The 23,308-nt window shown below is 61.7% G+C and overlaps 2 protein-coding genes across 2 annotated transcripts; one reads left to right on the top strand and one right to left on the bottom strand.

The window, feature by feature from the left end:
- RTFDC1 (replication termination factor 2 domain containing 1) lies at window positions 1–22,318 on the bottom strand. Its single transcript, XM_012728443.1, has 9 exons — window positions 22,187–22,318; window positions 21,453–21,547; window positions 20,720–20,813; window positions 19,060–19,199; window positions 17,491–17,569; window positions 3,541–3,654; window positions 1,375–1,429; window positions 1,028–1,123; window positions 1–469 (listed from the first exon to the last, which is right to left on the bottom strand). Exons 1-9 carry the CDS (start codon window positions 22,253–22,255, stop codon window positions 291–293), a joined length of 921 nt encoding a protein of 306 aa, XP_012583897.1. The 5' UTR covers window positions 22,256–22,318; the 3' UTR covers window positions 1–290.
- GCNT7 (glucosaminyl (N-acetyl) transferase family member 7) lies at window positions 9,094–13,414 on the top strand. Its single transcript, XM_012728085.1, has 4 exons — window positions 9,094–10,057; window positions 10,862–10,957; window positions 13,092–13,320; window positions 13,372–13,414. The coding sequence occupies exons 1-4, from the start codon at window positions 9,094–9,096 to the stop codon at window positions 13,412–13,414; spliced, it is 1,332 nt and encodes a 443-aa protein (XP_012583539.1).
- Window positions 22,319–23,308: the final 990 nt, after the last annotated feature.

The following is a 23,308-nucleotide window of genomic DNA, read 5'->3' as shown; positions in this document are numbered from 1 at the left end:
TGGCTTCGTCTCGCTCTCGGCCACAAGCTGCTAGAATTTTCATCGGAATGAGCTGACCACACACCGTGAGGGACTTGGAGTCTTTAATTAGTTTAAGCATCAAAGTGTACCCCACGGCTTTCTGGGCTGTGCAAGGTGCCTGTGCAGGGGGCGCCCGGGGCCTCCGCCGGTCTCCCACCCACTCACGGCGAGGGTGCCCGTGGGCCCCGGGGCTGGGGGGCGCCAGGGGAAGCGCCCCGAGGGCCGGGCTGCGGCGCAGCCTGTGGGGACGCTGGCGCGGGCGGCCGGGCTCAGAAGCAGTAGGACGTGTGGGTGACCCAGTGGGCCGACTCCTCCTTGGAGCGCTTGGCGGAGCTGTGGGTGGTGAAGAGGGACTTGTAGGCTTCCGACCCCTCGCTGTCCGCGATGCTCCTCTTGGTGCCGCCGCACGGGGGCTTCCCCGCCTTCCCAGGGGCGCTCCCGCTCGCCGCTGGAAGACAGGAAGCGCGACCGTCAAGGCAGGCCTGGCGTCCCTCCCAAGCGCGCTGTCCGGGGCAGGAAGCGCCGGTGCCCACCGGGCGTTTCCCCCCAGTCTGCCGCTGCCGTGTGCTGCCCGGCCCCGGGGGGCGCCGCCTGCGCCCACAGACGGGGCACCAGGAGCGGCGTGACGGCGGCCCAGGCTGGGGCCGCGGTGTGTCGGGGCCGGGACTGGCCGGTCACGACGCGAGACGCGCACCTCGCGGAGCTGTCTTCCTGTTTGTGAGGCGGACACTATTTGCTTCGAGGTAACGGTCAGGGAGACTGGAGAGAGAGGCCTGGCCAGTCTGCGGCAGGCCTGGGTCCAGCTCCTGGGCACCGAGGCCGCCTCCAGAGGAAACCGAGCCCTTTGCCAGCACCCGGACGCCGCGGGCTGGGGGCCTGCGTGGGTGCCGCCCTTCTCAGCCCCGGCCCGCGCGAGCTGCACGAGCTCTTCAGAGACCTGGTCAGGACGAGCTTGGTCTTCCCGAATCCAGCTTCCGAAAGGGCTCCTGCTCGCGCGCGAACCCACCTGTGTTTTTGGGAGCCGAGTTGACCTTCTTCTCCTTCGCATCAAGGCTGGTGTCTTCAGGCTTCCCAGTCTTAAGTCTGGATGGTCCTGGGGATTCTGGGCAAGGAACAATGTCAGCAAACTAGAGCCAAACCAGGACCGCCTTGGGACAGGCCCCAGCGCCCACCTCCCTCCACTCCCCGGGGACAGGCCCCAGCGCCCACCTTCCTCACTCCTCGGGGACAGGCCCCAGCGCCCACCTGCCTCCCTTGTCTGGGACAGGCCCCAGCGCCCACCTCCCTCCACTGCCTGGGACAGGCCCCAGCGCCCACCTCCCTCCACTGCCTGGGACAGGCCCCAGCACTCACCTTCACTCCCGTCTGCCCTTGACACCAACTCAGCCGCCTTGGGCTTCTTTGTTTTCTGTGAGAGAGAAGACACCAGCGACGAGCAGTCAGCGCCTGGCGGCTGCCCGGCCCGGCCGGGGCCTGTGACCGCGGACGCAGTGGCCAGGCGGGTGCGGTCTGAGGGGACGCCGGCCCCGCCCACGCCTCGCACACCTCAGGCCCCTGCAGGTGCTTCTAGGGCCAGGTTTTGCCTCACGAGAATGTGTCTGTGGAGACCTGCTTAGTTTTGTAATTAGAGTCCAAAAACCTTACACGCTCAGAAATGTCGAAGGACGACGACAGATCCGTGTGCTCGTCCTGTCAGCAGGGAGCTCTGTGCCCCAAAGAGCAGGGAGCCGGCAGCACCCACCTGCGCCGAGGCCCCCACCCCCGTCACTCCATGTGCCGGCTGCTCTGCTGCTCCCTGCGCTGGAGGCCTGGAGACTTGGCGCTCTGGCCGCTTCTGACCACCTGGCTGCCCCGGCCAGGCTCCCGGGCACTCGAATTCTGACTCTCCTGTGACAGTCGCTCAGCAAACACTTTTTACGGCAAACTTCCACCCCAGAGCCGTCCAGCTGCCTCAGCAGCAGTCAGGCACAGCCAGTTTACTCTCACAGTGCCATTCCCCAGGTTCCCAGAAGGTGGCGCTGCAGACACGCAGCCGGTGCTCTCCAAGGTGGAGACAGGAGAGGCCGTGGATGGCGCCATGTATAATGTCTGCACAAAACAGAGAAACTCCTTCCCGCGCGTGCAGGCGTGGGGGGAAATCCTTCAAAGAATAATGCAGAGCGAGGGCTTCCCGGAAGCGGGGGCCCAGGGGAGGCAGTGCGGCCCAGTTCCAGCTGTGCGCATATTTGGGAAATATTCTGGTGCCCTGGTAGCAGTAGCTACGTGGCAGTCCCAGGAGCTCCGGGGAGCGCGGCTGTGAGGTCCGCTGGGTTTTGAGTGACCTGGCAGGGAGCGGGGACAAGCAGAGACCCGTGGGGTTGAGGCGCTTGCTGGGGAGCGCGGCCCGCTCCCTCGCGCGCCTCAAAAGCTGCGCAGCTTGACGGGAGCAGCGGCGGTATCCTCGCTCGAGAACCTCCCAGGCCTCTCGTCTTGCTCCAGGCCGGCGGACAAACGCAGCCGTCAGGGCGCCGACCCAGCACGAGCACGTGCGGCCACACTCGCCCTCGCCCCGAGCCGCCTCGCGCGCGACGCGCAGCCGGTGGTGTGTGAGCTGGGCCCCGAGAAGCTGTGTGAAAGGGCGGCAGCGTGGAGAAGGCGGGACGACTAACACCGAGGAGAAGCGAGTCGCCGCCTCCGCCTCACAGCCACTACCTTGGCTTCGCCGCCTGGTTCACGCCACGAGGGCCTCCGGGGCCTGGCTCGCCCAGGGCACTGCTGCCATCCTCTCAGGCCCGGCTTACACCCCAGCCGAGCCACGCACCATCCCAGCACCCCCTTCTCTGCTGCGAAGGGTGAATCGGCCCCGAGGCCAGTGTGTTGGCACCGTGGGCGCGCTCAGCCTCTGCACGGCTCGCCCGTGGTCCCCCCTCAGCTTCTTCTCAGTTCCGACCCCATTCTCTCATGTACCCTGAACCTAACTTAAAAAAAAAGGAGACCAAAAATCCGCACAGCTCTCTTGTAAACACAGGACTGCGGGTCGTGAGGCGGGGCGACCCCGCTGCTCACGGAGCAGGGCAGGGGCCCCGTCCTCCCTCCTACCCGCAGCTCAGCCCTCAGAGCCCGAGCCAGGAAGGCTTCCGGCAGGCCTGCCCGGCCGGGTCCAGAGGCAGGAGGTTCTCCCCCCCAACCCCTCCTGCTTCACAAGCTCTGACACAGGCAGGGGCCCAGCCCAGCCCCAGGGCAGTGGAGAGCAGCCCCGAGAACTGTCGCACCCCTTCACTCCCTGGAACAGCGACTGCGGGGCCTGGCCCCCACGAGGCTTGCTCCCCGACATCAGCTTCCTCCGGGAGACCCTCTGGCAGGGCAGTGGGCTTCGTCCTGGCCCCTCCTTCCCCCTCCCTTTCCTCGCACAGGGCGGACCCTCACCTCAGCTTCCATGGCTTGAGTCCACGTGCACCAACCTCGTTTGGGGCGGTTCTCCTCCAAGTCCAACTCTAAAGGCGTTGGCGGGGTGGGGGCTCCCCCTCCCGGCACGCTCACCTTGCCCAGCTTGGCCCTCTGCCTCCTCTCCTCCATCCTTTCTCTCAGCATGTCCACGTCGGCCTTGGTGCCATTGAGCACAATGACGTCGTCCTCCTGGAATGCAGCCCCACACTGGAAGAGAGAGGAGGGGTGGCAGGTTTCTCAGCGTGCAGGGACAGCTACCTTCCCACGCTCGCTCAGTCGGTCCAACCGATCTCCCCAAGCGCCGGGGAAATGCCCACTTGGGTTCGGCCTGTCCTGGGGTCCGAGCGCCTGGGCAGTTTCTGGGCACGCGAATTAGCCAGGGGGGCCTGACAGTGCTCTCTGGGGAAGGGCCTGGTCTGCTCCCACCAGCTCTGACCACGCGGGCTCCCACTGGACCTCACCCCTGCTGTGCAGAAGGGGCCCAGGCCAAGGCCGTGGTGCACGGTGGGCAAACACCTGTGGAGGGAACGAGGAGCAGTATTTACCGAGCACCAGCTGCTGGCACCCAGGACATTCACGCACAGGAGCCGGGGCGCGCCAGCTGGGCGGGCCTCAGACACAGCCCAGACTGCGCAGACTTGACTTTGCATCAGAATTTCAGAGTCAGGAGTTTTCGGGTATTTGCAGTTCTAGTGCTTTCTGGGGGATGCAGATGCTGCCGGGGGGAGCCTTGCTTCGAGAACCCCAGTTCTAGAGTTCGGCCATACAAGCAAAGGGCTTAACCCCAGCGGGAAAGGGGAAGGACCTTTCTGGGGCGCAGCTGCAGCTCAGCCTTTCCTGGGCCGCCCTGCCCCGCCCCGGTGAAGCCCGCGGGATCCCTGGGGAGCGCCTGATGGGCACAGGGCCAGGCCCTCTGTCCCCCAGGCTGTGGGTCCTCCAGGGTCCCACTGCCAGACACATCCACCAGGGTGGGCGGCGGGGCGGCCGGGAAGGGGGCAGAGGTGAAGAGGAGGCTGTTTCCCCATCATAGTGGGGATGGGGAGGCCTAGGGGAGAAGCAGCCCCTTTGGGGAGGGCCCAGGGAAGTCAGCCCACAGGGGGGAGAGCCTCCCCTTGGGGGCCTCCTCCTTGGAGGGAATGAGAAGAATCTTGGGGATCAGAGGCAGGTGGTAGATGAGGCCCAGTGCGGTTTGGGGCTGGGGCTGGGGTCCGCGTGCTCTCACTGCCCGCCGGCTCCACTGCCCTGTCCCCGCGCTGCCCGCAGCGGCCCGCAGCAGTAACTGCTGCAGGAGAGAACAAGGCCGCAGGAACCTTCGCGCCGCTGTGAAGTGCAAAGCCCAGCAGCTCCCCAAGGTGTGATTTCCGGCTGCACCGGCAGAGCGCCCTTCACCCACCAGCTGGTGGCGAGACCCAGGCTCATCTGGCGCACAAGGAGCCCGCTGTGCCTGGCCCTGGGAGCACGAGCGCCCCCCTGGGTGCTGCTGCACCACAGCCGGCCTCGCCGGGCGCTTCCTTGCCAGTGTTTCTGATGGTGAGAATGTGGGCCCTGGGCGGGCTCTGCTCCCCCAGCGCAGCCAGCGGGAACTCACATGTGGGCAGCCCGAGGCATCCACACGCCTGGAGGGCCACGACTTTCCTGTGGTGCCCACAGGGCCGGATTGGGGGCTGGCCGCCCACAGGCCTTGCCCTTCCCGGTCCCCCAGAGTGACCCAGTCCCTTCGAGGTTCACGGTCTCTGAGCACCTTCAGGCAAACTGAAAACACGGCAGGTCGCGCTGCTGAGAGGCCGTGGCCCTGCTCTGACGGGTGAGACTGGCCGGCCAGCAAAGCAAGCCTTCTGGGGGGGCACGGCCTGCGCACAGTCGTGTCCCGCCGGCTGGCAGGGAGTGCGCCCCGGGGAGTCCGCCTCCACGGCAGGGCCTGCGGTCTGTCAGCTTCACGCCTCTCCACAGGGGTGTCTGTGGTGAGCCTGGGAGTGCCAGAATGCGAAGCTCTCCACACCAGGGAAAGGCGGGACGGGACGGGTGCAGTGTCCCCTGGGAGAGTCGTTAGCAGAGGCGAGAGCTCCGCCTTGCCGGCGCCCCACAGCCTCGCCCTGGGCGGAGCCAGGCTCCAGGGGAGCACAGCCCCTGCCTCCCCAAGATGAGCCTGGCAGGCAGCAGGCTGAGGACTCCTTGGGCAGCAAACAGGATTTTAAAATGACTCACTAGTCCCTTCAATGAGAAAGGGTCAAATTTTGCCTCCTATTCGTAAAACCTGCCCACGACTGCCAGGAGCCACCCAGCTTTCGGGACGTGAGCAGCTCTCTGGAGCTTCCGTTTGCGTGAAGGCACCAGCGCGGCAGCTGCTGCCGGCCCAGCCCGGGCTGGGCGCGAAGAGGCCGGACACCTGCCGAGGTGCCCGGGGAGAGCGGAGAGCGGGAGGCGGGCAGCTGACGGGAGAGGAGTGGCGCTGACCGGGCCTGCCAGGTAGGTGCTGCCTTCCCAGCACAGCGGGCGTGTCACAAAGGCCCCAGTGCACAGGGCAGGCATCGCCTTCTCTCACGCAGGGCTCCCATTTCTTGCCAAGCTCCAGGCCCCGTCCAAATCCTCAACGCTCACTTTGTGCCAGGGGTAAAATGGTCTCGCTCTTGCGGTCCAGGGGCTACCCTGGGGCGGGGCGCCCCTCCGGAAGGAGGTGTGTGCTCTGGGATAAGCAGTCGGCAGCGGTCTCTGAATTCAAGATCAGCCTCATGCGTGAGGCACATACGCGAAAACTGCTAACTCTCGGGTGCTCTGGACCCAGAGGCAACAGAAACAAGACACAGACGTCTCACTGCTCGGGGATTTCTAACGAGGTCCGTGGAGGCTGCGCCGGGCACGGGGCTGGGGCTGCGCTGGGGCGCCCGCAGGCGCCGACTCAGGACCCCAGGAGCCGACCCCTCCCCAGCACTGTAACTCCCACAGGCGCAGGGGAACCGTGTCCCCAGGGGCAGGCACTACCGCCCGCTGCGCTCCAGAAAACACTTCAGGGAGGCGTCACCGAGCGCCCCAGCTCAGGCCCCGACGCAGATCCATCCCCTCAGCCCACCGGGAGTGCGGGCCATCGCTGCTCTGTTTTTTGAATGTAAAGAATGAAGAAGTTTCTTTGAGTTAAATACACTGTTGAATCTGGTCAGACTAACGTTCATGCTCTAAAACCGTAATATTTGAATACACTGATGTCAGTGTAAATTAAAGCTCCATAATAAGTATTAAAATATATGCAAATGAAGCCCCATGATAACAGGTCAGAATGGGTACCCTGGGGTGAGCCCACCCCTGAGGTGGGGCGGGAGCGGGGCTGGCTTCAGGGGCAAGCCCTCGCTGTTGGCCTTGGTCCTGGCGGGAAGGCCACGGCAGGGCGTGAGGACAGGGCAGCAGCACGGTGGACAGGAGCCCTGACAGTCCCGCCGCCACACAGCTCTGGCGACACACGCACAGGTGTCAGCGATGGCACTGTTACTGGGCGGCTCCAGCACGGCGACGAGGGCGACCGTTCGCACGGTGACTGCGGTGCCCGTGCCCACTCAGAGGTCCTGCAGTTTGTGTCTTAGGTCCTCGGCCAGCTAAACCGCAGCCGTGATCTTCTGCGGGGAGGCTACCAGCGTCACTGCTGCTATATATTTTAATGACACTTGCTAGCCACGGCCGCAGATACAGAAGAACCAGAAACTGACTGACCACAGAAGGCCCAGGAGAGCTGCTTCGAGGAGCGGAAACACATGAGACGGGCTGCCAGCAGATACCGTGCAGAGTAACTCGTGGGGAGCAGCGGTTAAGAATCGGTCAGCGGCACCTGTTCACAAGTAGCGTGCCCCCCAAAACTTGGAGACACCACGTGCAGCCCGAGCGTGGGCACAGCGGGCACTGGAGAGTGAGTCTGCAGGACGGAAACGAAGAGAACAGGACTGCCCCCCCCCGGGAGGCAGCGGGCGGGGCCACAGTCTACAGGGAAACGCCGGCTGGGGCCGTTCCCTGGGGTTCTGGCTCCAGTCGCTGGCCGAGGTCCAGAGAAGGCGGCCTGGAGGCCGACTCAGCCCCGCTCGGCATGCGCCTGTGTCCGAGGGAAGGCTTAGGGGCGCTGGGCCAATGTGTGCAGACCGGGGAAGGGGAGACTCGCCCCAGCGAGCCGCGCTGTCCCCACAGGGCGGAAGCAACCTGCCCCCCAGCCCAGAGGTCAGGGGCCTCCCCCGCTGGCTTCACCGAATCTTCATAAACTGTGGACAGGCCGCCTCGGGGCCAGGCAGCAGCTTGCACCGCCACTGACCTCACTGGCCTTCCGGTGCCACCAGGGTGCTTGGCCATAAGCTTAAAAGCGAAACGAAGGCAGAAACGAAGAAGCCCTCCCGAGCGCCCTTCCTGTGCGAGAGCTTCAACACTGGAGAAAGTACAACAAAATGGGGTACCAAGTGGGGCCTTTGCCTTTCACCCAAATCCTGAAAGACAGGCAGTGAAAAGCCTTGTTTTACTTCATTCACGAGGCCTTTCTTCCTCCTGGACCTCTGCCTGTAGGGGCGGGCCTGGCGGGCCGCTCCGGGAGTGCGTCTGGGTAGTGGCTGTGGAGTGTGAAAAGCACCCTGGCTGCAGCGCTGCGGCGCCTGTGTCCGGGCGATCACCACGTCGGGGACGGGGCCGCGCCAGCAGGCACACCGGAGTCTGGGCGGCGGCTTCCAGCTTGAGGCGCGCAGGCAGAGGGGACGACAGGGCGCCCACGCGCCACCCCAGCCCAGGGCCGCAGTGCGGCTGCTCCTGGCTCACGGTCAGGAGCTCTGGCCGAGACGCGGAGGGCGAGGGGCCGGACACGCGCCGGGGTCAAGGCCTAGAAGCCAGCAGGGTTTTGAGACTGTGTAAAGGAATTCATAAACGCGCCGGCAGGGGGACGCCAGCCCCACATGCTCGCCGCGCGGAACGTGCCCCTTCTCCGTCGGAACGCGTCACCCTTGCACCGTGGCCAGAATGAGGGTGCGAGTCAGCTCCATGCAGAACAGCGCAGTACCTGTGTCCAAAAGAAACACCTGCGGTCTCTCCCTGGCTATCGAGATAAGGGCAAGAACACAGGACACCGGCCCTCAGCCCCCAGGCTGGCGCCCAGTGAAGCCGGGACTCACGACCGCTCCGCTGGGGGCCCCGATCTCGAACCTGCCCGCCCGGCGTGGCGAGGGCTCACCTGGCCCGGCCGTGCTCGCATGCCCCGGACACCTGCGCACAGGCGCTTCATTCAGCCTCTTGCACCCCGAAACCGGAGACCACGCGATGCCCACGCCAGAGGTGGTGCGTCCACCCGAACCACCGCTCGGCCCTGAAGGGGACACTGGTGACGGCGCGACACTCGGCGTGCGGCCCCGGGCCTCACGCTGAGGGCGCCTGACCCCCGTCGGAGCTCAGCGCTGCCCGCAGAGGCAGAACAAGTTGGTGACTCCCGGAAGGGTGGGGGTGAGGGGAGGAGGAAAGGGGGCCCAGGGTGAGTTTAGGGAGCAGGTCGCGCAGGCACAGAGATACCCACCACGGAGCAAATCATTCGTACGCGTGTGCACCTGACTGCGCGGGGAAACTAAGCCCTGCCCGTTGTCCTTCCAGGAGCCGTCAGGGAGCACCGCAAGGCTGGTGAGGAGGCGCGGGAGCCGGAGCATGAGCCCGCTGCGGGCCAGGCCGGGGCTCCTGGTGTGCGCCGCCCTGGGCGTCTTTGTTTTCCTCTACCTGCGGGACCCCACTGCCGAGGAGCCCGGGGAGGGGCCCCCACGGCCCCCGGTGGTAGAATGTGGCTATTACCCAGATGAGCTGTGCTCAGCTTTGTTCGCTGGCAAAGAGGCAGCCCCCCAGGTGGCCAAATTCTGTAAGAACCCGCAGGGGTCTGAAATAGGCGCTCACTTCCACGCTCCAGGAAACTGCTCGCGGCTGACCCGGGGGCTGCGTTTCATCACCAGGCCCCTGTCGGCAGAGGAGGGCAACTTCTCTCTGGCCTACATTATCACCTTCCGCAAGGAGCTGGCCGTGCTGGTGCAGCTCCTCAGAGCCATTTACGCCCCGCAAAACGTCTACTGCATTCACGTCGACGAGAAGGCCCCGAGGAAGCAGAAGGCGGCGGTGCAGGCCCTGGTCAGCTGCTTCGAAAACATGCTCCTCTCACCCCGCAGCGGGGAGGCGGCGGCCAGCGGCCCGACGCGCCTCCAGGCTGACCTCGGCTGCATGCGCGCGCTGGCCCGCCCCGCGCTCCGGTGGAGCCACGTCCTTAACCTGTGCGGCCAGGACTTCCCCATCAAAACCAACAAAGAAATTGTACACTACATCAGAAGCAGGTGGAGAGATAAAAACATCACCCCTGGGGTCGCCCAGCCGCCCAACAACGGATCCACGACCAGTCCCGGCGCGCCCGAGGCGCCCCCCGACGCCAGCGTCTATGCCGCCCCCGGGCAGACACTCAAGGAGCCGCCTCATAACTTGACCGTCTATTTCGGCAGCGCTTACTACGTCCTGACGAGGAAGTTTGTAGAGTTCGTGCTGACCGACACCCGTGCGAAAGACATGCTGCAGTGGTCCGCGGGCCTGCGCAGCCCGGAGCGCCTCTACTGGGCGACGCTGAACCGGCTGAAAGGTGAGACAGGCCGCAGTCCCCGCGTGGGTCAAGGCAATGGCAGGTGCCGATTCTGCACTGTGCCTCCCCGGCACTGGCACTGGGGTGGGCAGTTTTGCAAGACTTTCCTTGGGGCGTACAGGAGGGTCTTTGGCCCAGGGGTCTGGTGCTGGAAGACAGCACGCCCGCCTCCAGCCGGCGCTGGTCTCCTCAGACGGAGCCTTTTAAAAAGTCTGGGCACAGAGCTCTGGAGCCTTCTACCAGCAGCCACCAGCGCGGGCATGGCGTGAGGGCCTCTGGGGAGGGGACGTGCCAACCAGTAGGTGCCTGGAGGTGGCTGCGATACTTCGGGTGGCAGCGGGAGGCCTGGGCGGCCTGCAGGCGGGTGCCCTGGGCAGGGCTGGGGCTCCTGGCAGGGCGGCTTCACGTGAGTGGCTGAGGGCCCACAATGTCAGGACAGACAACCCAGCAGAACTGGTGGGAGCTCTTCCTGAACGCTCAGGTACCCTGGAAGTCCTATCAGACTGGGCTCCGTCCCAGCAATTCCAGCGGTCAAAATCTACCCAATCTGATCACCACACGCGCTACCTGAGCTCCTGGGGAGGAGGAGGGGTGAGAAGTGAAGTGTCTGCACAAAGTGGAGCTGTGGCCCCGGGCCGCCTGGCCGCAGCGGCACAGCTCGGCCTCCAGCCAGGGCGGCCTGACTGAAGGGGAGCCGCTCCCTCCACCTTACGCGATGGAGCAGCAGAGAGGGCGGCGCAGAACTTGTCCTGCAGAACTGGGCAGAAGCTGGGCTCACAAGGGTGCTCTTCGGTTCCTCCTCAGATGCTCCGGGAACCACACCCCACGCGGGCTGGGAAGGCGACGTGCGGGCCGTCAAGCGGAGAAACGAGGAGGGGAAGGGCCACGATGGGTGCAAAGGTGAGCACAGACTCCCAGCCCCCGAAGTCCCCGCTGCTCAAAGCCATACAGCGGCTGCCTGGCCGCGGTGGGGGAGGCGGGTGGCCCCACGACCGTTCTCTGGGGTCGGAGACGAGCCGAGCTGTCCGTGTGGGGGTCACCTTTAAGTCCCAGCATGAGACCCACACAGACGAGCACCCAGACCGCAGCTTGCAGCGGGTAGACAGGGAGCACACGACAGTTTTCACATAAAAATAAACGCGCTGCCCGGCTTTCCCACCTGCTCGAGAACCCAAATTCAAGTTTTTCTTTACAACGAGCCCCCTCCCTGGGTCTCTCAGCACAGAGCAGTGAGCACGCCCCTCCCCTCCCCGCCCCCCCCCCAAGGCAGCTGCTACCACCTGCAGAGAGCCTGTTTCTGAAGTAAAACTGCCCTGGCCCACACATGCCCACCAACGGACTGCTTGCAGCGAAGGGCAGGACTGACCACAAAGCCAGACGGTCACTCCGGTCCTTCAGTCCGCTACGCTGCTCTCGCATGACGGGCTTCCTGCCTGCTCAAAGAACTGGGGAAAATCTGTCACAGGTTTAGCGGCTGCACCCCAACAATGGTCTGTGTGTTTTGAACAAGCTGTGCGCTAAGTCTCGCCGCCATAGGTTAACTTAGCCCACGCAGTCACGGGCGACCTCTGCCGACTGACCCGGCTGGCCAACAGGCTCACGGCGGAGGCTGTCAAACCCATGTCTGACTTCATTGTTAGAGTCAAGCCACTGTTTCCTCACGCGTCCTTAGCAACGTCCTTGCTCCAAAATCCCGGCTGCCTGAAAGCCGCTGATGGCTGAGGGCAGACTAAGATGAAAGGTCACGAGTGCGGCGAGGAAGACCCAGGGTTTGAGCATGGAAACCAGACATGCCCACAGGGCTGAAAGACCTGGTTGTTGCAGTCTTCAAAAAACCATCCCCTGAGCAAACACTCTAGAAAGTTCCTGCCCTTGCTGGTTCAGGGTGGGAGGCAGGCCAGGGCCACCCACCTTGGGCAGAGCAGCAGAGCAGGGCGCTGACGCGCCTCAGGAAGAGGTCAGCGCTACTCGCACAGCAGGCCCCAGGGGGACGCCGGGTTCGGAGAGCTGAGGTTACTCAGTCACAGGAAGGGGCAGAGCTGCTACTCTGCGGGGTAGGCTTGTGGCCCAGCTCTGCACGCAGGGCGACAGCGCCCTGTCACTGTCAGCAACAGCGAGGGGGCGTCTCTATCACCAGGGCCACGTCAACACGACCCTGAAACTGTCCCTCCAGTCCAACCCGCGCACAGCATGGACAGAGCTGTCCAGCGGTAGCCCCGCGCAGCTGACTCCGCGAGAGCTGTCTTCGTACCTGTCGCCTCAGCTGGCTCAGGACAATTCTGCGGTCACGGTGCCCAGGAGCGTCGGGCGTGACAGCAGGGCCACCTGCATGCCTGCCGCCTCAGGGTCCTGCCCTGTCCTGGCCGCGCCTGGCCCTCTGACTGGCCTCGTCTTAGAAACTGGACTCTTGGGCACGGGTCCCCCCGCCTTATTAATAACAGCATGTCCTTAAGGTAGGGCTGGGCTGACTGGCATGCGGAGCAGGGCGAGGCGAGAGCAAGTGGCCAGCACCGTCCCGTGCCCCAGCCGGGCGCTCACCTGGTGGTGGAGGGGCTCCATGGGAGCAGGGAGGGACCCCACAGCGGCAGGCCCCGGAGCACGTCACTGAGTCCTAGAAGGACCCGACCAGCACTGGACCCCAACGGTCCTACCAGCTGAGTTACTGCCACGCACGAACCCACTCCAGGAAGGGGTGACGAAAACCAACGCAATTCTTGGGATCTGCTCAGACTCAAGGTCGGGCCCTAAAGTGCAGGACCTCGGGTGTCAGCAGGCGGAGAGCGCCGATCCCTGCCCGGCAGTCCGCCCACCTGCAGGAGCCTAGAAACCTTCGAGAGCACTGCCCGTGAGGACGGGAGCTCCTTTTCTATCTCGGCTCCCAGAGCTGCGTAGAAGGCCCTGTCCCGGCAGCCACACACGTGGAATCTGAGCCCCGGCAGCAGCGCCACAGGTGACACCGGAAGGGCAGCTCGGCTCTTCCGGGCGCAGCCACCGGCCAGAGCGCGGCGGCTGAGCCCTGTGTTTGGTTTTGCAGGTCACTACGTCCAGGACAGCTGCGTGTACGGCCCGGGAGACCTGCCGTGGATCATCCAATCCCCTTCGCTGTTTGCCAACCAATTCGAGGCCTCGAGCGACCCGCTGGTGGTCACCTGCTTGGCGAGGCGGCACCGGCTGCGGGTGCTGCGGGCCGCGGAGGTGCCCGTGGAGCCGCACTGGCGCTTCGACCAGGAGGGGCACTTTGACATGAAGCTGAGTGCCGAACGGTGAGCGCAGGGCTTGCTTTCTCCCGGCCCTCGTGGTTCCCTCAACCGCAGACGGCAGCAGACGCGGCCCGGGAAGAGGGCCGTCCGAAAATGAGTCAGAAACAGGCGCTGGCAGGATGTCTCGCGGGCCAGCGGCAACTCCGAGGGGACTCGGGGGAGAGTGCGGGGACGGGCCCCGCCGCACCAGGGAACAGCTGGTGGGAATCAAAACCCTCCACAGCTTCGACCCAGGTTCAAGTTGGAGGACCTGGCGCCTCCAGCTTGGGGACACTACTGCGCTGAGAGTCTAACAAAGAACAAGCACCCAGGGAGAAAGAACATTGCTCACCCAAGACAACCCGCCTCGGCTGGGGACTATGTAAGGTTCTGGGAACCCAGGGAGACACAGGAGAGGTCATCCCCTCAGATAAACGAGTGACTCTGAGTTGAAGCACAACTTCTTAAAGGGCTGCCAGAAGTTTCAGCGGAGCTGCGGTGTGGTCAACAGACATCCTGGAAGGTGCAATGCCAACCAGCCCTTCACGGGGCCTGGGGGACCTGAAATGTGTCCAGTGTGACTAAGTGAATCTTAAGTTTGCCTGTAACCGTTTAAGGCGGCCTGTGAGTCCTGGGCTTGCTATTCCCAAAGACCAGCAGGTGGGCAGAAAGCAGAAATACCAGGAGAAATCAGGGCCGGAAAAGCAGCATTCAAAGACCGCCAGGAAGAGACCCCGGCCTGACCCGCCCCGGCCCTTCCACCCCACCACTGGGCCCCGCAGCTACGAGCGGGCATCATCTGTCAATTCTGGCCTGAACGCTGCCCCAGCACCCCCATGCAGGGCAGCCAGCTGGCAAGTCAGGAGCAGACATGGACAGCTCAGCCCCACAGCCACGCCAGCGCTCCTCAGACGCAGTGAGCACCAAGTCCCGGGGACCCTGCCGGCCTGGAGATCCTGACCCCAGGGGCGGCGGGCGGGCCCAAAGCCTGCATTTCTTAAAACAGGGCCACTGAGACCTCGTAGGCATCGCCGACCTGCAGGGCTGCGGCCCGGGCTTTGAGGAACAAGCACGCCCTTCACTCTGCGACCTGTAATTACTCCGAGGCGTTTCTTCAGATTGCACGTTGGGAAGAACACAACGGGGAATACCATGAATTTTTTGGTTGGTGATTTGTTTAGGCTGAAAACAAACGCAAGCCTAGCAACAGCATCTCTCTGGACCCTGCTTACTGAGCTCAAGCATGCACACCTGAGCTTCTGAACGCGGCACCAAGACTCCAGTCCTCGCGTCTCTTCTGAGATGAAGCCAAGTGCGGGCGGGGCTCAGGGTGAGAGCAGGGCCGGTGCCCTGGATACCGCCCCGCCGCTCGCTACCGCAGCGGGCGCCTCTGAATTCAGACATGCCTGAAACACGCTTACACCTGCCACTGCGGCTCAGCTCCCTCACCTGAGCTTTCAGAGCACCTGGCCCCTGGAACTGCATGCCCGCTCTTCCCATGGCAGAAGGCCTGGCTTCGGCCTCCTCCTGCGGACGCAGCTTCACTGCCCTTTTCAGGCCCCTCCCCTAGGGTGCGGCCTCCGGATGGGCCATCGGGGCTGAGCACCAGGTCCAGGCCTGTCTCACCTCCCCCAGCGGGAAGCTCCCACAACCCTTGCAGTCGGCCGGACCGGGTGGGGAGGGTGCCCAGAAGGTCGAGCCCCAGGTGGCGGGGCCGAAGTCCCGGAGCTCCCCAGGCTGGGGCTGTCCGCGGCGTCAGGCACTCGGCCCGTGCGCCGAGTATCGGATGCACTTAGCTCAGCTCTAAGTTCAGAATCGCCACATCAGAGCGACACTGATGACAGCAGGCAGGGTGTTTACTTTCAAAATGCCATCGCTCGGAAATCTGGAGCTAAAGGGAAAATGTCTGAGAATTTACTTTACACGCCAGCATCTGACACCCTGAGGTGACGTGACATTCCCAGGCCGACGCCAGCGCCTTGGCCAAAGCCACCGCCCCACGCCCCGCGCATGGCCGCCCGGTTCCGTGACTCCCGGCAGTGGGGTGCTGCAGCTGAGCGGTGTCCTCGCGCCCCACCACCCCCTCCCTACGCGGAAGTTCAGAATGGGGCCTGCCCTGGAGTCCACTGACTCCCATGAAGTCGCCGTCCAACAGGAAATCAGAACCCAGATGGACGCCACAGGAGACCGGGGCAGGGCCTTCTAGCCGGGGAGGGCGGCCGGGCACGGAGGCTGTGCCGCAGGCCTGGGCGAGGGGCAACTCTGCCCCAGCCCGGGGGTGTGGGCACCTGGCCTCTGGGCTGTGAGGCAGCGCATTTCCGTGGAGGCCCCATTGTGTGGTACCCCGACCAGCAGCCCCAATAACTGTGTCCAGTGCTCCATGCAGAGGTGCCTTTCATGGGGAGGGGTCAGTGGCAAGTGCGCGGGACCTTCCAGGCCCAGATTTACATGTGAGAACACACGCGCCACACGCCCCGAGCACCTCCTAAGTACAGCAGGTTCCTGCCTGCCCCAGCGTCACAGGCCCCCCAGGAGTCCCTGGCGCCAGGCCCTACCCCACCGCCTCTGCTCCTTTGGACACCCTGACGCGATCTGTTCCCCTTTTCTCCTGCTCCCGGCACAAGCTTTCATAAGTTTGCCAGCATCCAGTACGTTTCCCAAGTACCTTGCAAGGCTGCATTTCCAAAGAACCCAACCGCTGGCCCCGAGGCTCCAGCAGGCCCCACTGGCCACTTGGCAGGCGGTGGCCAGGAGGTTGGCCAGGACCAGGACCCGGCGCGCCCCCCTGGGATGGCAATCCCTCGGTTGAGCCCCGAACCTAGCTGCCATGAGAACTGTTCTGGGAGCACTTAAGTGAGCGTAGCTACTGTGGGCGCGACACCCTCCGTAAGCTTCGGGTTGGCGGGTCTGAGTGGAGCAGGGAGTCCACACACATCACCGAGGAGACCCGGACGGCAGCCGGCTTGGGAACCGGCGCCGGAGGCCATCTGGCTTCTGCAGCACACTTCAGCGTTGGTGGCCCTCTCAGCTCCCCGTTTCCCGGCAGGCTCCCCGCTGCGCCTGCTCATGAGCCGACTCTGCACACTATGCACGCCGCCCCTGAGCTGTGCGGGGCCTGCCCCACCTGCTGTGGGAAGCAGAGCATCAGCGCCCTTCTCGGTCGTCCGCCGGCTCTGAGCATTCACGCGCACAGAGCACTGTAGCAGCAAAGGCATCCGGGCTCCTGCAGGGACCTGGCTTGTCTCTGCCACCCACGCTGATGGGCACCTGCCTGCCCTGCACCCCCCTGGCCCCCTGCAGAGCCCGGCACAGGGGCCGGCCCCACCGCGGTTCACTGCGTCTGAGAGTCATTCACGGGGCGGCACAGTCCTGGGAGGCCCTGGAGTTAACCCCGCTGAGTGCAGCCACGAGCTGCTGGCACCGCGACGCTAACGCAGATGCCAGGCCACGCCAGGGCTAGAGGACGCCAGGGGGGCGGCCCGGCTGCAGCCTTCAGCAGCTCCCCTGCGCAGGCAGCTCTGGCCGCATGTTATTTGCCGAGGCTGAGACTCGGGCACAGAGGGCTCTGGGCCGTGAGACGCCCCGGAGGCGCTGGAGCGGTCACTATGTCAGCACACACAGCACGAGAGGGAACGAAACGTAAACTATGTGCCCTGGATGACAACGCTGTGCTGACCAGGCTTGTCCACTTTACAAATGTGCGCTGCGGAGGTGCTGATGCTGGAGATGGCGAGGCGGAAGGAGGAGGAGGGCAGAAAGGAAGGGAAATCTCTGTACTTTCTCTGTGAACCTGAAACTGCTCTCCAGAATTAAGTCTTGTGAAAAGAATACAAATAAAACCTCGCGGCCCAGTGGGGAAACCAACACACGCGTGCGACCGTGTTCTGCGGCGTGAGGGGGCGGCGCGGTGCCGGGGGCAGGCCGGGGCGGTACAGCCAGGGCAGCAGGGCAGCAACGGCCCCGGAACCCAGGTTCGTGGGGCGAGACCCTGCAGGCTGGCAGGTCAGGGCCGAGGGAAGCGGCCTGTTCTGGAAGCACAGCGAGGCCCAGCCGGGGAGGTTCCAAGCACGAGCCACGAACAAGGCCTGCACCTCAGCAGGAAGGCAGGGACGCTGGCGTGACAGGGAGGTTCCCCAGAACACCTGATTGCTTCAGCTACTGAGAGGGAATAGGCGACGTTTGTCAACAACTCACCGTGTGACAGACTTCCGCTTTGATCTCTTTCAAGGCTCGTTCAGAAAACACGCAGCCACAGCTCCGCAGGAAGCAAAACCTGGGGAGATGACCCAAACCGGACCCTCATCAGTCACCAGCACCTTACAATCACAGCGCTGCAGCTGACACGAAGGTGAGGAGACACGAAGAGAAATATGGTCGCACTGTTAACGATCCCATGAAGAAAAGGAGTATGTCCACAATAAATAAATAAATATGCACTTAGATGCGTAAACCACAAGCAAAGGCCTTCATCCCTTTCCTTTCAATAATCCTTTGGAATGAAGTCTCATGAAATGAATACACTAGAAAAGAACCGCAAACAGCAAGCTTGCAAGGCGCTGACCCTCCGCTGTCAAAGGCACTTTGGCCTACAGCGTCCTAAGCGTGGGCAGTGCAGGGACCGAGGGCGCCCGCTGGGGAGGCCGGAGGGAGGAGCTCGGGGAGGCGGCGCCTCAGAGTCCTCCCGCAGGCGTGGCAGCGAGGCCTTCGAAATCCTCCTCCAGAGACGCCGAGCGCACAAATGCGCAGCCCGAGTTCATGACGTTCCTCAGCGCAGCCCCGTGGCGGGGAGGAAGGGGGACCTGCCTCCGTGGCCCCTGGCAGAGAAGAGGGTGAGATCGAGAACATCACCCAGCTGCCAAGGAGTGAGGTGACTGGATGAGGTGAGGTGAGAAGTGGGGGAAGGTGACGTAGCACGGGATCCCCGAGTGTGGGAGGAACGCAGGAGTACCCCAATGCCCAGTGGGCAGGGAGGGGTTGGGGGAGCTGGCAGGGGGCTCACCCTGCCACCCAGGGGCTAGGGCGCGGGAAGGGGCAGAGAGCACACGCAGGGGCTTTATAGAGCCACAGGCGCACTCCCATTCCTAGGGATTCCTGCGGTGCAGAGCGCCCGAAAAGCCAACTTACGCTACTGGACCAAATCACTAAGTAAGGCTGGGGTGGCCCCAGCCAATTCCTCCTTTGCGTATGCTGACCAGCTGTTATGGTTTGGGGAACAGTGTTTTCTTTAAACAAAGGCTTAGCGATTTTGGTAGACTGGTAGTTCTTCTGTGTGTGTCAATCTTTACTGTAAAAACTTTTACACATGCCAAATGAATTTCCTCGTGTGGCAGTCCTGCTAATAGCAGGAGCGCTCGGTCAGAGGCCAGGCAAAGCCCGAGCCACTGGGAAGAGAAAAAGGAAAAGAGACTTTAACCAGCCAGTGAACGGGAAAACCAGGAGAAGCCACAGTGGAGCAGCAGACCCCGGCGACCTAATCAAGACCCCGGAGCTCACCAGGTTTCTGCAAAGTTCTGTGGGGTGGGGAGACCAAGGTTTTCTTAAGGAGCGGGAACCCAGAGACAAAGGTTACACACGGTGTGACTCTCTCTATACCAAATACTGGAATAGGGAAGGCAGAGAGAAAAGTGGGCTGGGCAGGGAATGAGGGGTTCCTGCTTAATGGCGGGGCGGGGGGCTCAGTATTGACAAGTCCATGCTGCGGAGAGGACGCCGAACACCAGCGCGGCTGTGAGGACGGTGCCGCGGCGGCACGGCGTGACTGACCTGTGCCGGCCGTTCATCTCCAAGCCCACCACGGGACAGAGGAAGCGGGCCCGCTGCAGGTCGTCATGCTTGTCACCTTTGGTGCTTCCTTTATCCCCCTCCCAGGCGGGGTTGTCCGAGAGCCTCAGTTCTGTCACATTCTGTGGAACGCATCAATATTTTAAGACTGTTATAAATGGATCAGCCTTCCTTTTAATAACCTGAATCCCGTGAGAAATTGATATTCCAGTCCCCTTTTCACCCACCTCTGTTCTCCTACTACCTTCCTCTGGCCATTACTGACATGGATTTATAACATTAGGCCACACATTGGGACAGGAACATGATTAACAAAAATCACTTGATTAGCAAATGAATTAGCTATTTTCCATTTTATAGCATTGTGTGACTTAAGGAAAAGTAGTTTCCAAGATGAAAAATAGCTTCACTGAAAGGAAATTCTGTTGGGCTCACCAGAGAGGAGCACGCCTGCCCCCCCGCTGGGCCTCTTCCCTGAGCCCCTCCACATCCAAGCCAGGCCACGCTGTGGGGTCATGCCCTCAGGAGTCCTTGGCAGAACACTAGCCAGAAAAAAGCGCCTACTCCAAACTTCAGCCACTCAGGTTTTCAAAACTTCAGTGCTGCCAGTTTGGCTCACAGCCTTCCTTTGCAGGCGGAGGCAGCGCCTAGTATTTAACGCCGCTAATCTGATTTCCACAGCAGGGACAGCGGCCCCGCGGCTAGGCGGGACGCCACCCCCCACCCCGTCCCCGCGCGCCATCGCTGCGTGAGGCTCAAGGTCTCAGGGCATTCGTGGATTGTTAATTGCTATTATGATCTTTCTGTTTCTGTACATTGTTCTGTTTGAATCCTTTGATCTTTACCATTCTGATTTCTTAGAAGTTTCGTGGATTTGCTGCCAGTAAAATGAAGTTCTACCACATACATTGTGTTTTAGGTAGAGAACCGCGTGAATTAATTTCCAGGACAATTGCATTTTGGAGGTAAAACAATCCCATCAACATGGGTTCTTGGGAATGACCCCCTCCACCCTCTCCCCACCTCCCACCAGAGGAGAGATGCAAGAAATCAGCCTGGCTGTTTGAACAGCCCGACCAGTAGCTGCATTTCAGACGTACTAACTTGCCTGAAATGAACATATCCTGCACCCTGATACCCCAAAGTTCAAACAAAAAGCTCAAGAATAAAAAAGACAAGAAGAAAGAGAAAAGAAAAAGAAATCCCCCAAGTCGGGATGAGGGGTGCTGGGCCAGGCCCCAGAGACTGGCCATGTGGCCCCCAGCTCATCAGTGCGGTCACCTCCACTGAGGACGAGTGTGACAAGCTGGATGGTTCTCAAATCCCTCACTCCTTTTCTGATTTTTTCCACCGACTAGATTAGAAAGACACTGTCCTCTCAACGAACTTTCTTCACTAAAAAACTTGTTCTTCCACTTTTATGAATGAGCGTGAAGTGCCCATCAGAACTTACCAACGTAGAGATGACCACAATGACTCATAGTGACCTGCCTACAAAACCCTAATTCGATGCACCTGTCTTCCAAATAAAAAATCAGATAAAAAAAGGCCTCCCGACATTTACCCAGCACATTCCCAATCATGCACATGAATTCTATGAACCCCACAGGCCCCTGGAACACTTCAGAATCACCTGTCTTACCTTAATGCTCTTAATGTGGGAGGCAGCCTTCCCAAGAGCCTTTTCAGGAGATTTGTCCAGGAGAAACTCAATCACAGCATCTTTGTTGTAAAGTCTGCAATGATAAGGGTCAGTGGAAACACTCTGGCAACAAGAAAACTTCAAACTGAACAGGAAACTAAACTGCATATGATCCACAGTCCTATACATCCTACAGAACAGTGAACTTAGTCCCATCTTAGCTATTTTCAGAAACTAGTGTCAATCCAGGGTTGCTAACTGGCAGCCTGAGGGCTAAATGTGACCAGGGTGTTTTAAATTGGGACCCTTGATAATATAAAAGTACACACTTTCCACTTGCCTTGTGAAAAAGAAAAAGTAGGTCTGGAATCACCTGGGCTACACCCAAACTTGTGACTTAGTAAGCAGCGAGCTGCCCCTTTAGGTGAGACAGGAGCTGTCCAGTCATCCGGTAACACCCCGCCCCTTCCCTACTCTTTACTGTGCTCCACCTGGCTCCTTTATGCATTTGTTTAGAGCTTGGCTCCTACTGACCCCTGAGTTTTCAAGACAAGGGTTATCCAAACCTAACAGGAAAAGCACAAGCAGTTTGGAGATGAGGCATGATGACCTCAGCCAGAGCAAATTCACAGCTGAGGACTCAAGAACTGCATTTATACATGAAAACTGACTTTTAAAATATCTTTTAAGTCATTTAATAAAAACTCATCTTGAAGAAAGAAAGAGGCCACACCTGCCCAGCTCGCAAGCAACAATAGGCCGCCTTAGTATTTCTTGACTTAGAGTGCAATAGTTCCACTGGGCCACTAATTCAGCATCTTTGTCAACCTATGAAAGAAAAAGTTCGTTCAGTTTTCACCTCTGAAAGACCTATGCCCACAGCTTACTTTACAAAGGCTTCTTCAGTAACACCAAACTGTGAGGACTTCTGTTCCTTGAGGGCAGTGACACGCGAAGCTGGGGTTTACAAAGTCATCAGTGGTCAGCACTAAGCCCCATACAGGCCTCTAACCGTGGCCCGGACAACGTTTACACCAAAGCAGTGACTTGCTTATGCAAGCTCTGTCTGAATACTAACCCCGGGATCCTAACAGGGAGAGGGGAGGCCCAGGAAGACGTGAGCAAGGGAAAAGGCCTCGCGGCAGGCACAAGGCTCTGCCGTGACCAGCTTTCCAGCTTCCTCCCGTCGGGCTTCAACTTCCAAGTCCACCAAGTGGGGGTGAAGACAGTACGCACCGGGGTCGTCGCGGGACGCGCGCGAGGCCCGTCCAGCGTGCTGCCCGGGGATGGCAGGAGCCGGCGCTCAGCCACCGCCGGATTAACGGTAGTTAACGCCCGTTGTTGCTCCCCAAAGGAGAACTGAACGCAGCTGCCCCATGAGCCGGGGGCGCCCCCTCCCTCCCCGACTCTCTCGCAGCCCGGGGGCGTCCGCGCACCCCCGGCCCCCAGCGGGCCCACGTCGCTGACCTTCTCAACCTTCTTCGGCCCCTTCACCAGTTCGTGCCTCTTGGGGATTGTTCCTCCGTCGCAACCCATCGCTAGGCAGGGGTCAGGAGCCCACAACAAACCCCTCCGTGACCACTTCCGGGGTCCCCGGTGGCCGTGTCGTCACTTCCGGTGCGCCGCGGTGACGCGCGCCGTCGCGCCGCGGAAAGACGGGGCCGTCGTCAAGCCGCGGTTGCTAGGGAGAGCAGCGCCGGGCACGGGGCTCTGGGCGTGGGTTGATGCGGCCTCCAGGGTGCCTTGGGCGCTAAGTGGGGTGCGAAGCGCCGTCCCCGCCCTGCCCGCCCTTCCTCTTTGCGGTGGGCGCGGCGTCCTTGCTCGCCCACGGCCCGGGACCCGGCGAGGAGCGCGGGGCTCCTGCTGCGCCCACTGCCCTTTGAGCCGGTCCCCCAGGCCCCCAGCCTGTCTGTGGCTCCGGTACATCCCTGGGGCAAGGGCCGCTGTTTATCACCGCTGTTAATGATGCAGAGGACTAAAATCTACTTTCTAATGCCCTACGTATACTTGCTTAAAATAAGGACATATCTTTACTGAGTGCCGACTAAGCACTTACTTTCTTCCCAAAACTTAGCTATTAACCTATTCACCGCATCTAACCGCTTTCTGTTTTCCAGCCAGGTGGGCCACTTGAGATAACGGTGACGCCTCGCCTTTTGTTATAGGATGGGGATCAAGCACGTGGGTTTTTCCAGGCGATAAAAGCCCTCAAGCTGGGTCCAACCCCCACCCTTGAGGTGGCCGGGGTTCTGGTCATCAGCTCATCTCTCCAGGGGAACTCCCCCACCACTAAACATCTTCAGTTGCCTGCCTTCCTCTGTCTCCCTGTCTTTCCCCCCCAGTGACCTCCTGCCAATCCCACATTCCTTTACAATTACCCACTTCCCCAAATGAGATATGAACCTATTTTCTGACCATTTAGGGAAGCAATTCTGAATCTTGGGGTTCCTGTGTTCCACTGAGTTGGCTCTGTATTGAAAGCCTTTCTTCTCCCAACCCCCAGGGGGCTGGCAAAGATGGGCATGGGTGGAGAAGCCTGTGGTAGCAGAAGCGCTCCCAGTAAGGCCTAAGGCACTGGTGTAGTAAGAG

Source organism: Condylura cristata, unplaced genomic scaffold (genome assembly GCF_000260355.1).
Source record: "Condylura cristata isolate star-nosed mole 26May11 unplaced genomic scaffold, ConCri1.0 scaffold00022, whole genome shotgun sequence".
Lineage (NCBI taxonomy): Eukaryota > Metazoa > Chordata > Mammalia > Eulipotyphla > Talpidae > Condylura > Condylura cristata.
This window is presented reverse-complemented; position numbering and strand designations above follow the sequence as displayed.

Bases quoted from the DNA above. Each gene is read 5' to 3' on its own strand.
- GCNT7 (XM_012728085.1), top strand. From the start codon at position 9,094: ATGAGCCCGCTGCGGGCCAGGCCGGGGCTCCTGGTGTGCGCCGCCCTG. The intron at 10,958-13,091 runs GTGAGCACAGAC...TTGGTTTTGCAG, and splicing joins GGGCCACGATGGGTGCAAAG to GTCACTACGTCCAGGACAGC. The intron at 13,321-13,371 runs GTGAGCGCAGGG...CCTCAACCGCAG, and splicing joins ATGAAGCTGAGTGCCGAACG to ACGGCAGCAGACGCGGCCCG.
- RTFDC1 (XM_012728443.1), bottom strand. From the start codon at position 22,255: ATGGGTTGCGACGGAGGAACAATCCCCAAGAGGCACGAACTGGTGAAG. The intron at 17,570-19,059 runs GTCAGTCACGCC...TCATCTCCCCAG, and splicing joins GAGATGAACGGCCGGCACAG to GTTTTGCTTCCTGCGGAGCT. The intron at 470-1,027 runs GTGGGTTCGCGC...CCTGTCTTCCAG, and splicing joins CTCGGCTCCCAAAAACACAG to CGGCGAGCGGGAGCGCCCCT.